We start from the raw sequence: 12,505 nt of genomic DNA on the forward strand, positions 1-12,505 counted from the left end.
TTATCTGAAAAAAAAAAAAAAACTAGAGTACAAAGGGCTGAGGACATGGTTCAAATGGTAGAGCATTTGCCTGGCAAGTATAAGGCTCTGAGTTCAAATCCCAAGACCTCATTTGGCCACAAAATAAGCTGGAGCTGGAATCCATCCTAATCACTAAGTTACCTAATCACTAAGGCGGTAGAGAAAGACCCACCAGTGGGATGGGTACCCTGGATGTTGGCTCACTGCCTACCCCACCTGTCTGCACTGAGCAGTCATGTTGCTTCGTCCTGACCTCGAGAGGCTGCCCTGAACTTCCCCAGGTGAGCGCCATGGGACTTAGCTCCCGGAGACTCCTCCCTTGGGCAGATTAGTGACCCAAGATACAGAGCCAACAGTGCGAGCTGGTGACCCGGGCAGCACACTTTCTGGGCCAAGTCCTCTACCACCTGAGTCCTGCCCCCAGTCCAAGCAGAGATTTTCTAAACAGAAGAAACAGGGCGCGCAAGGGTATAGCTACGGGCAAGAACCCCGTGTGCTTAGTGACGAGTAGCTCCATCAGTAACGGTCCAGTTGAGAGTGAACGGTGCACGCTTCCTGTACTGCTCAGTGCACCGCAGGCGCGATGCCAAAGACTGCATGCACGTGATCTGATTTCATGTCCAGTCTGGGGGGAGACTGAGTCACAGCAGATTCTGTGACTTTAAGCAAGGCCCCAATGTCAGGCGATGGGAGCAGAATGGACTCCACAGGGTGTAGAACCCTCTGAGCTAGGGCTGAGATCCAGGTTTTGCTTGACCCAAAGCCTTTCCTCCACGCGGTGCTCAGCCGCCCCTTGCTCAGGCCTGTGAGGCTCAGAAGCGGGAAGGCAGCTGGCGTCGCTTCAGCTGCACCAAGCAAGGGCCCGAGGCACCTCTGGGCCTCTGATCACAGAAAAAAATATTTATTGACCTCAACTCCAGGATACGGAAGCCAGAGGTTTGTTTGTTTCCTCTGTGGCGGTTTTAGTTTTCTTGTTGTCTTGTTTGTTCATTGATGTGTCTTTCTTTGGGAGGGGAAGGGGGAAGCACAGAAATGGAGGGACAAAGGGTAAACCAACGCAGCAGTGATACTCACTAGACGCTATGTTGAAAATGAACTTTACAACTTGTGGGTGGGGATGGGAGGGAGCAAGGGAAAGGGTGACGTTGTCCAAAAAGAAATGGACTCATTACCTGACTTGTGTCACTGTTAAGCCCTCTCTACATCACCTTTATAAAGAACGACTAAAAAAGTTAACACAAGAAGTGGTGCCCAGTGGCAGAACACTTGCTCTAACTCTCTCCTCTGACCATCTGTCTGAGCCCATCTCTACTTTGCTTACCTTCCGACCACTGTGGGTCTGGGGCACATGCTTCCCTTCTGCGGGGTTCCTGGCACACGCGGCACACAGCTCATTGTGACCCTGGGTGGAGCAGAGAATCCTCTGCCAAGTCAAACAGCCACTGGAATCTCAGGTTGCCCCTCCGCAGTGTCCTTGGAACTGCTCCGTTGCTTGCGAGGGCTGGGCATTGCTTCAGCTGCGCTGGGTGGCATCCAGCCTGGGCCTGTCAGATCGTTCAGGAACCTGTTCTGCACAGACGTGGCTCTCCTACCCAGCATCTTGTCTGCCTCGAGCGGGATCCAAACAGCGGTGAATTCAAGCTGCTTTTCCTGCCTGCATACGAAAGGGCTGAAGGGAATTGTGAGGGCAGGGGCGCGGGGGCCAAGGTCCAGGGGCACTCCTGAATCACACAGTTGATCAGTCAGATCCTAGACCTTTCCAGCACGTGAAAGTGCTAGGAAGCTTACTTTCCCAATGCTGTTGTACAGTGAGTTTTACATTTGAGTAGTTATGCCACAAAGAGCTATGCTAACTTCCTTCCAGGCATTTGAAATCGGAAGTCATTGTTTAAGATGGAGCTCGACAGAACCTCTGACAAAAATCGAGGAGACATTGAACTATAACCTGGCAGCCCAAAGGCAGGAATCAAAATCAGCGTTCCAAAATGGTGTGAAAAGTACCAAATGTTTTTCCTCTCGCTTTCCTTCATTCTTTGCTGTGCGTTATCTTCCCCCTTAATCCATCCAATCACCAGCTCTTGTATCTGTATTGCATTTATCTCAAGTCCTTCCTGAGGTCAGAGTTCAGATCCCCCCCCCCAAAAAAAAGATCAGATAGTGAAAAAAAATACCTTAGGCTGTGGACCACAAAAACCTCTGACGACATATAAATGCACAAGTATAGCGGTGTTCTAATAAAACTTTATGCACAAGAAGAGATGGTGGGCTGGACTTGGCCACAAGCCATAGTTTGCTGATCAGTTCTCCAGTTTCTCTCCTTCCTCCCTTCTTTCCTCCTCTTCTCTCCCTTTCTCCCTCCCTCCCCCCCTCCTCCATTTCTCTTTTTTTGAGTATCAAGAACAGAAATAAGGCGTTAAAACGGCAAGCTACTTGTCTCTGTTGTTGGTTTTGGACTGTCTTTGCCTTGTTTTCTACATTTGGGAAAGTACACATTGTCTGGTCTTTCTTTCTAGGTGGTTATTTAAATTGAAAGCAGCTGTGAAACAGGAATTCCCTCAGGATTGGGTACATCTGCTGCTGTGAAAGGAAGAATTTTTAAATACACTGTTTTTGGTTTTGAGAGCTGCAAAGCTTACTGGCATATTGCAGAATAACTCAGGAAAATTTGCTGGACCTTACAGAAATACCCAAGTGCTTTTGCCAGAATGAATGAATGAATTTATAGAAACTGACATGGTTTAAACAGGACAGAGGCTGAGTCTAGATGGTAACAGAGACACATTTCCTTAACCAGTAGAGAGCTTGACTCTGAAACTTCTTCAGAGCCCCTGCATTTCTTGGAGAAACAGCAAGTCAGAGAGGAAGACTTTCTGTAGATATACAGGGGAAGAATTCCCCATAGGTTTGTCTTATCATTGGAGACGCGTGACTAGGGAGGTCACATGAAGATCACTCAGCCTTAGGATGGATCAGCACCTACCTTGACATCCCTCTGCCTTCACTTGTGACCATAACTTGGTCCCTTGCTCCCTTCCCCAGCCTCCTCTGCAATACTCAATGGAAGTCAGGATGAAACTCAATGCTAGTGCCCTATTCATTTAAGCCATAGTTCCATTTCTGGCTTTTTGGTGAAAAATTGGGCATAAGAGTCTTATTTACTTTCCTGCCTAGGCTGGATTTGAACCACAATCCTCAAAACTCAGCCTCCTGAGTAGCTGGGATTACAGGCATGAGCCACTGGTGCCTGGCTTTTGAGGAATACTTGTAACTCCTCTTGGATCTGGTGTAATGGCACACCATTGGATTCTGTCCAGGCAGCCACATAAAACCCCAGTCCTCTTGGCTTACTAGACTTTGCTAGCCCCCTTTTATCCTTTTCTTGGTTGAAGAACCTACCATAACTTATGACTTAAGAAGAGTTGATACAAAGTGCTTTCTCTGAGTTCTTGACTTGGTCCAACCCTCAGTAAGTTATATAGAACCCACCTACCCATAAAATCGAAATCGGCTCACCTGTCCCAGGAAGTTTCTGTGCCTAACTCCTAATCTTTTTGGTCTCATGTTAGCCAGAAGAGGGCAGTGTTGTGTACGTGGTGTCCCTGGAACAGTACTATCCCCAGAAGCCCAAGCACTGTATTAAATGTCAGGTATTTTCTGCAACGCTGGGTGAGGTTTTTGTTTTTAAATCATATGTCTAAATTGGCCAGAGACCAACACGAGCTAGGCTTCATCGAGTCTGATCTGTCTCTGTGGAGGGCACTGAGCCTTATTCATCCTAGTATGGGAAGACCTAGGGGCATATTTGTTGTGTACCCTGGAGACCAAATTGGACCTGCAGAAAGCTATGCCACCTGCTTCTAGACAGAGCTGTATGTGAGGGGCAGCACTACAGGTGGAAGGAGACAGCACAGCAGAGACTCTGAGATGGTAAAGACACAACCCGAAGCCACTTGGCTTGGTGCAAAAACTGCGTGAAGCTGGTCTACACAGGCCAGGTCTAAACACAAAGGTTAAAAGTTTCAAGAGACTTCTTCTGTGACAGTGGCTACCAGAGGTTCATCTGCTGTCTACTAGGGCATGGGCTGAAGCACTTGTCAGATAAAGCTTATTAAATCTGCCATGAACAGCCCATAGTACACAGGAACAAAAGGGAGCGGCTGGTCTACAACTTGGAAGGAGTCCCTGAGCTTAGTGGAATATACTGGAAGTGTTCCAGACCATGCTGCTAGGGTTAGCGATGCATCTAGGACAGGAGGCAGGTGATGAAGAAGCAGGACAAAAAAATAGAGTGAGGAGCTGATCTGCAGAGACAACTCAAAGTCCTCACTTAAGCCATTGGACACTTTTGGACAGGACGTCAGAGATGTTCCAAGATTGGAACAAGGGTCATGGCTTTCCTATTCTTGTGTTAACCAGCCATGAGGCATGATCCAGGGACAGGTTCTAGAGAGACTCAGTGGAATGCTGTCAGCCTGAAACACACCTACAAGCTGGGGGAAACGAGCCCACCTGTGCTACAAGGGAAATACAATTGATGCAGCATGGAGTTCACTGCCCCAGACTCGAGAAGCTTGCTCAAGGTTTACAGCACTTGGAGTTGAAATCGCAGGACCTGAAAGCAAGTCAGTTGGCTTCAGAGTCCGCATGTAAACACACCACTGTATTGCAGTATAGGCGGTAGAGCTCCATGGATATAGTACTCCTTCAGTATCCACAGGGCATTGGTTCCAGGAGACCCTCAGATCTGCAGAGGCTCAAAGCCCTCATAAAATGACATTGTTGCCGGGCGCTAGTGGTTCTCGCCTGTAATCCTAGCTACTCAGGAGGCTGAGATCTGAGGATTGCGGTTCAAAGCCAGCCCAGGCAAGAGAGTCTGTGAAACTCTTATCTCCAATAAACACTCAGAAAACTGGAAGTGGCGCAGTAGCTCAAGTGGTAGAGTGCTAGCCTTCAGCTGAAGAGCTGAGGGACAGCGCTTAGGCCTAGATTTCAAGCCCTATGACTGACCAAAAACAAAATGACGTTTTTGCATATAATCATCTCTACATCACTTGTAATACCACAGTGCACTGTGCATGCTGTATAATTTGTCCTACCGTGTTGTTTAGGCAATAATGACAAGAGAAAAGGCCATTATGCATGCCAGTACAGACACAAGCCTCACAGCCTAACAAAGCACACAAACAAGATGCCAGGTGAACAATGCTTAAGTGATGAGAGCTAGAGAGAGAGAGAGAGAGAGAGAGAGAGGAGAGAAGATCTGAGAGGAGGTGGTAGTTATGTCTACATCTCATTCATAGAGATTCAGTGTAGACCTCAGCACACAGAAAATCTGTTTCCTTTTTCAGAACTTAAGTTGTTTTGTTGTTTCCTTTGTAGCAGGGCCTATGTAACCAAGGCTGGCCTCAAACTCCCAATCCTCTTGCCTCAGTCTCCCCAGTGCTGGTATTACACGTTTGCTGCCTTGCTCCACTCTCATTTCCTAGAATTTTTCTGACAGTATTTTTGATCGATGGCTGGTTGAACCCACAGATGCAGAACTCACAGATACAGCATCTGTGGGTTGAACCTATGGCATTCCTCTTCCTAAGCAAGGGTTCTATTACTTTGATCTCTGACCCCAACTCTTTTGTCTGCATTTTGCTTTTGAGATACAGCCTCCCTAACTTTGCCCAGGCTGGTCCTAACCTCTCAGCCCTCGTGCCTCTTCCTCCTGGGTAGCTGAGATTATAGACATGTGTCACTGTGTCTGGCCAGGAGCATAGCTCTTGATAATGCAGGGCAGGTAGGAGAAGAAAGAGGCTGGATATGAAAAGACCCCTTTATATAGATGTGATACTAGAATATAGCACACAATCCAAAGAGTTGACAGTAAAAATAAGTCTTTGCCCTTCTATCTCCTCTGCTTCTGAGGTACAGCCATTGTTACCACTGTGACCGTATGGTTATCAGATGACATGTTTGTAAGGTATCACGTTATCCATACTCATCTGCACTGTGCCCCCTATATTAACACCCACACTTACTATTTGTACCTCAGAGCTGCCTCCTACTCTGAAGGACACATTTTCACTTGTATAATGATGTACTCTTAACTTCTTGAGCCAAATGTCTCTTGATGGGCATTTCTAGATGGCTTTCCAGCCTTGTAAATAACAAGTGGTGGTGTGTTCATCAAACTCCTTGTCATAGCAACAAAGACACCTCCCCACCCCAAAAAAAACTTGAACAAAGATTAATTTTGACTCACCATTAGAGAAGTTTCAGCCCATGGTCCTTTGATTCCCTTGCTTCTGGGCCTGTGATACAGAAAGACATGACAGTGAGCGCCTCACGGTGGACAGGAAGAGGGATACTGGAAGTGGCAAGGGCAAGACACAGTTCCATAAGGACCCCTCCCCCCCCAGTGACTACTTCCTCCAGCTAGGCCACCTCCTAAAGCTTCCAACAGATCCTAAAGTAGAGCCTCCTCTGGGGGAACAAGCACAGAAACCTGGGGGAGCGGGGAACGTATATTCAGACCATAACAAGGTGCTAGAGCATGTCTTTGATTCATGCCACAGGACAGTGGCTGTTCCCCCAAACCTTTGCCCTTTGATTTTTGCAAGTTAATAGATGAAAAATAGTCCCGTGCTCCAGCTTGAACTTGCTTTTATCTCCAACTTGCTTTTATCTTAACTGCGGGCAGGGCTGAGCATCTGCCCACCGGCTCACAGGCTACCCTGTGTGCACTTTTCCGCGCATGCCCTTTGGTGCTCAGAGGCTGGCAGGGGCGCCATCTTTCCTTGCTACAGGTGATACTTGTTCACAGTATCATTGGCAAACAGACTCTTCGGAGGAAGCCAAGGACAGAAAGCAAAAGGGAGGGCTGTGTGTGTAGGCGAGGTCGCAGGGAGCAGGGCCCGGCGTCCCCGTCTGGTGAGCGGGTGTGGCCGCGCCGGGGACGCTCACCTGCCTCTCTGCCCGGTGCTCTGTCCCCAGCTCATGTGCTCCTCGGTGCAGAAGGCCCTGTTTGAGGAGGAGGACCACGTCAAGAAGCTGCAGCAGAAGGTGGCCACCCTGGAGAAGCGGAACAAGCAGCTCCGTGAGCGGGTGAAGAAGGTCAAGCGGTCTCTGCGGCAGGCGCGCAAGAACAGCCGCCACCTGGAGCTGGTGAACCAGAAACTCAGCGGGAAGCTCCTGGCGGCCGGGGCGCAGCCGCACATCAACGCCCTGGGGCGGGAGCCCGCGCGCGCCCCCTACCGACGCGGGTAGCAGGTGCAGAGGACTCCAGGCTCTGGCCTGGCCTGGCCTGGCGGGGGGGAAGGAGGATTTAGCTTCGTGGGTACACTAGTTCAGATCTCACAGGAGGTATCTAGGATGCATTTGGTGGAGTCTATCCAGATAAAATGACAAGCCTCTCCACCACTCATCTTTCCTGGCCAAACCCCAAACAAGGTACCTGGAAGTCCACAGGCAGGAGGCCCCGTGAATGCTGTGTCTAGGGCCTGGCCTTAGTTCTGAGGAAGTGGGGCGTGGCAGGGAGGGTAGCAGTCTGGAAAGTGGGGAGAGAATATTCCAGAGCCTAAGTGTAAAAGACATCATGGGGCTTAGCTTTGATTTCCAAAGAAATTAGTATGGGTCAATGCATCATGAGGAGTGAGCTGAAATGAAGTACTGGAACCTTCTGTTGCCTCTGTGCCCCCTTCTTTGGGAGCAGGATACCAACAGGTGAAATGTTGGGGGGTGGGGAGGGAGCGGGGGATGCTTCTGCATTCAGTGCTTTTCTCCCCACAAAGGCAGGTTAGGATGTAACAAGCTCATCACAGGTGAGGGAATGGAGCTGGGAGTGGGGCCGGTGGTAATTAAACAAGATGAATTATACCTGCTTTCCACACCGGCTCCCTAGGGCTGCAGGTTGCTTTAATCTAAAGAGTAATTGCGTTTATGGGCCCTCCATGTTTCATCAAAATGCATGCCCCAATGGAAATTTAGCTCAGCCACGGCTAGATGCTAACTTGGTGCTTGCTCAATCATTGCTTCTCACGTCTCTGAGTTCAAAGTCTTGCTGACTTTGAATGCACTGTGAACTTCTGCAAAGACACCTTCCTCCCCCTTGGGATGACCTTACCTCATTCCCAGGCAGGCTCCCAAGAGCTTTATGCAAATATTCCCTTCTCATCCCCCCAGGTCTGTCTATACTTTGAAGGTAACACTTGGGCATTAGTGCCCCTGCCCTTAAATCAGTTCCTTAGACAATCAGGCACCTCATTTCTGTGGGGGAAAGGCTTCTAAAGGCAGTTCCAGTTAAAGAGAATATTACTAAGCACTTAAGCAAGTCCCAGCTAGCAGAGTGGTCATCTCTTGGTTCTCTTTTGGTGATGAGCCTACAAGACTGCTATTTCACTAAAAGAAGTCTCTGACCCTATGTGATCTGCCATCCAGAAACCTCCCCAGGACTTCTGACATTACCCTCACACTGGAAATGGCCGCTCCTGTCACATTGCTACTCTTCTACCTTAAGGAAAGCCAGATACTTTGAACTCCGGCAGTCAGTCTAGGGAGACAGAGCCTGTGTCACTCAAGTCTTGGTGGCAGGTTGCTGCACGGTGGAGAAGTCTACGTGCTGTTCTGCCTGGCAGGGGATCTTATGCCCTGAGCATGAAGCCACCGAGGTTTCCCTTTGTTAATTGCACTGTTCATAGTGTGCTATAATAGAAGGAACATTTTTCTAGTTTATTCTATCGGGGAACATTTCATCAAAGCACTTTGTTTCCACCCAAGGCAATGGCAGGCCGGGGCGGGGGTAACTGACAGCCAGGGTTGGATCTCTCCAGACACATTCTGTTCTGCTTTTCCAATAAATATGAGCAGCTATTTCAACCAAAGCAGGCTGTTGAGTGTTTCTTTGGGTCTGGGAGATTTGGAATTTCCAGCTTTGGCCTGGAAAAGTGTTTTAGATTCCTTAAGGAAATGCCTGTGACTAACTCGTAGGCCCCTGAGGAGACAGTTCAAGACTGCTCTGTCCTTCCTATCTGGATATGGCCTCACCCAGTTGCCCCCTTTTGTTCCTGTTTCTCAGCACACCTGTGGGGAGAGAGGGTGAGCAGGCCTTGTTTCCCATAGGGAACAGCAGCATCATTAATCAGTCAGTGCACTGTGGTCTGTGGCCAATGAGAAGTCCCAGGTCTCTGTTACCGGCTGCTGTGTCATCTTGCTGCAGCCCTGGCCACCTGTTGATGAACCTCCCAGGAATCTTTTAGGCTTCCTAAAGTACCTTCTAGAGGATGCAGGCCATTGCTTAGTTTCCCTTCATGGCTAAAGGAAGCCAAGAAACTCTCCCAAAATTCATACAGTAAGCCAGAGGCAGTTAGAATCTTGAGATGACAGTCCCTGGGAACTCACAGGCTGAGAAACACAGGATGGACCCCCCCTCCTCAAAGAGGAAAAGATGGATGATAAAAGAAGGAATTGGTGTCACAATGTGATTACCTCTAAAGCAAGTATAATCTAGAATGGTTTTTGTAAATTGATTGGCTTTGAAAATAATTTCTGGTTCGCTATAGAAAGCAGGACACTAAAAGTCCACAGCACACAATAATAAACATTTGTATAAATGACCCCCTGGGTTTCTTGAAATGAAATGTAATTGAAATCAAGGCATATAACGGATGCCCTAATGAGAAATTATAAAGAACAAGAGAAAGATAATACCTGTGGGGTTGAATAGATTTTTTTCTAGCTGTAGTAGAGAACTTATAAAAAATAACAGACCTAAGATCAATTTTTAGGGGTGCAGATGGCTCATGCCTGTAATCCTAGCTACTTGGGAGGCTGAGATCTGAAGATCAAGATTAAATTTCAGATCCAACCCATGACCTCAAAGCCAAAAACTAGACATAGGACAATTTAGGTTCAAGTGATAGCCTTACTAGAAGCCTTTGCCTGAGCAAAGGTCTCAGAACCTAATTAAAAATGAGGTGGCCTCCAAAAAAATATCTTAATGGAAATATTGGAGAGTCAGTTGACTGTGAACTCATAAACAATGTTGGCCTCCTCTACTAGCGGATGCAGAATATTCCTTTGTCTGCTGAGGCAGATGCTAACTTGCCTGAGGACTATGAATTGCCTCAACTGAAATAGAGAAAATGCTTCTCCTCCTACCCCACCTCCCAAACAGTGCAATTGACAGAACCCCAGTGCAAATGACAATGCAGGGACCCTTGTTAAGAAGTTGATGTGAATTTCCCAGAGCATGAGAATGAGTATGAGCATCTTAAGCAGGCTCAATGTAGCTATGTCTACTAGTGAAAAGCCCATAGAGCCGACCTTGACAACCTACCACCCTTCTCTATGACCCCAAATTAGAGTAACTGAATGTGAGGCACATCACCAAGAAGGCTCATGTGTCAGGCATAGTGGCTTACTCTGTAATCCTTGCCACTCAGGAGGCTGAGATCAGGAGAATTACCATTTGACATCAGCCCAGGCAAAAAGTGAGCTAGACCATTGTTTCAACCAATAAAATGCTGGGCACAGCAATTCCCACATTAGCTATGTGGGAAGCATGAATAGGAGGGTCACAGTTCTGCCAGCTTGGGCAAAATGGAAGCCTTGTTTGTAAAGTAACAAAAGCAAAGAAGGCTGAGAAAGTGGTTTAAGGGTACAGCACCATCTAGCAAGTGACAGGCCTCGAGTTCAAACCCTAGAATCATCAAAAAGAGTAAAATAAAAAGAAATGTGATGCATAAAAACAATTTCAAAATTGTTCAACTTTATATTAGTACTGGCAAAAGAAGTCGCTGATCTCAGTGTGGATAATGAGGCCCTAAAGTACAGAAACCACAGATCAGTGTTCAACTTCTGGAGAAAAAGTAGTTATGCTAGCTGTAACAGGGATGGGGTCAAAGAAGTCATACAAATGACTGATCCCGGGACTCCAGCAATGAAGAATAAATGACCTCCTACTGAACACTAGACTAATTTCTACCACTGGAACCAACAAATCAATCTAGACCTGCCACAAAGAAGTCTGAGTTGAATCTCAGCTTATGGGACAGTCATAGCCTTTTAATGGATTCCAAGACCTAAGCCAGTTTCTAGAGATCTTTTCAGTAAATGAACATCACAGCCCTTGAAGAAGGGCTTTGTGGTAATATCATGTTAGAAATCTCCCTAGATATGTACCAAGGAAGTTGCAAGTGTTTATCAGTGTATCTGTGTTCAGAGCTAGGAAATCCTAAATTGTTTGTGGTATTAATGATACTGATGCTGAGCCATCATGAGACAAGAGTCAAAGGGGAAACTCATAGGAATCAGACATTAATGACATTGAGCCAAAAGTCCAGCTCATGGCTGGTTTATGGGTCTATGCATAGGCACAGGAACAGAACAGACATTCTTGGTACCAGCAGGTGTCCACACTGACTCCCCAAATCACGAGGCTAACAATTTTATATCAGGGAAAGGCAGGGATAGATGATAGAATTTCTAGACTGTCGTAATACTAAAGAAGATAAAGATTAGGCAAAATAGAAACCAAGACGACAATATTTCACCAGAGGATAGCGACAAGACATTATTATGAGGAATAAAATAGAAAATCAGGACCTGAAAAGTACAGTCACTGGAATGAAAATTCAGTAGATGAGTTCAACAGCAGATTCAAATGAGAAGAAGAAAGATCTGTGAGCTTGAAGGTAAGTCAAGACTACGTATTCAGGCTGAGCCCAAAATAGAAAAGAACAAGTAAAAATCAAACAAAGATTTTTTTGGACACTGTTTAGTACTGGGAATGAATGGGGAATGGATACGGAGTGCACAGCATTGTTTTGTGTGTGTGTGTGTGTGTGTGTGTGTGTGTGTGTGTGTGTGTGTGTGTCGGTCGTGGGGCCTGAACTCTGGGCGCTGTCCCTCAGCTCTTCAGTTCAAGGCTAGCGCTCTACCACTTGAGACACAGTGCCACTTCCAGCTTTTTCTCCATATGTGGTGCTGAGGAATCGAACCCAGGCCTCATGTATGCAAGGCATGCCCCTAAGACCTACTCTTTAAAATAGTTAAAAGGATTATTTTTTGTTAGGTAAATTTCACTAAAAAATAAAAAGCCAGGGCTGGGAAGGTGGCTCAGTGGTAGAGCGCTTGCCTTGCATGCATGAGGCCCTGGGTTCGATTCCTCAGCACCACATAAACAGAAAAAGCCGGAAGTGGCACTGTGGCTCAAGCAGTAGATCGCTAGCCTTGAGCTGAAGAGCTGAGAGACAGCACCTAGGCCCAGAGTTCAGGTCCACAACCGGCAAAAAAGAAAAAAAATAAAAGCCCTCTCAGCTCCTCCTGATCTCTCCCTCCTCATCACACCTCCTCACACATCTGGATGCAATTCAGCTAGCCCCTGCTCTCTTTGCTTATCCCGCCCCCTTTGCCTTGCCTTTTTTGTGCTCCTCTCTGAGGAAATCCATTCACAATGAAAATCTCACTCCAAGACCCAACAGGAGGCTCATTCCCCAGG

General features: G+C 47.2%; 1 protein-coding gene across 1 annotated transcript in view; it reads left to right on the top strand.

Moving 5' to 3' along the window:
• Ccdc3 (coiled-coil domain containing 3) overlaps positions 1-8,879 on the top strand; it is a 68,062-nt gene extending 59,183 nt beyond the window's left edge. Inside the window, exon 3 of the mRNA XM_013014558.1 lies at positions 7,003-8,879. Coding sequence (XP_012870012.1) covers positions 7,003-7,275 — 273 coding nt within the window. The 3' untranslated portion in view covers positions 7,276-8,879. The remainder of the gene's footprint in view (positions 1-7,002) is intronic.
• Positions 8,880-12,505: the final 3,626 nt, after the last annotated feature.

This window comes from Dipodomys ordii, unplaced genomic scaffold, assembly GCF_000151885.1.
Source record: "Dipodomys ordii isolate 6190 unplaced genomic scaffold, Dord_2.0 Scaffold24, whole genome shotgun sequence".
Classification (NCBI taxonomy): Eukaryota; Metazoa; Chordata; class Mammalia; order Rodentia; family Heteromyidae; genus Dipodomys; species Dipodomys ordii.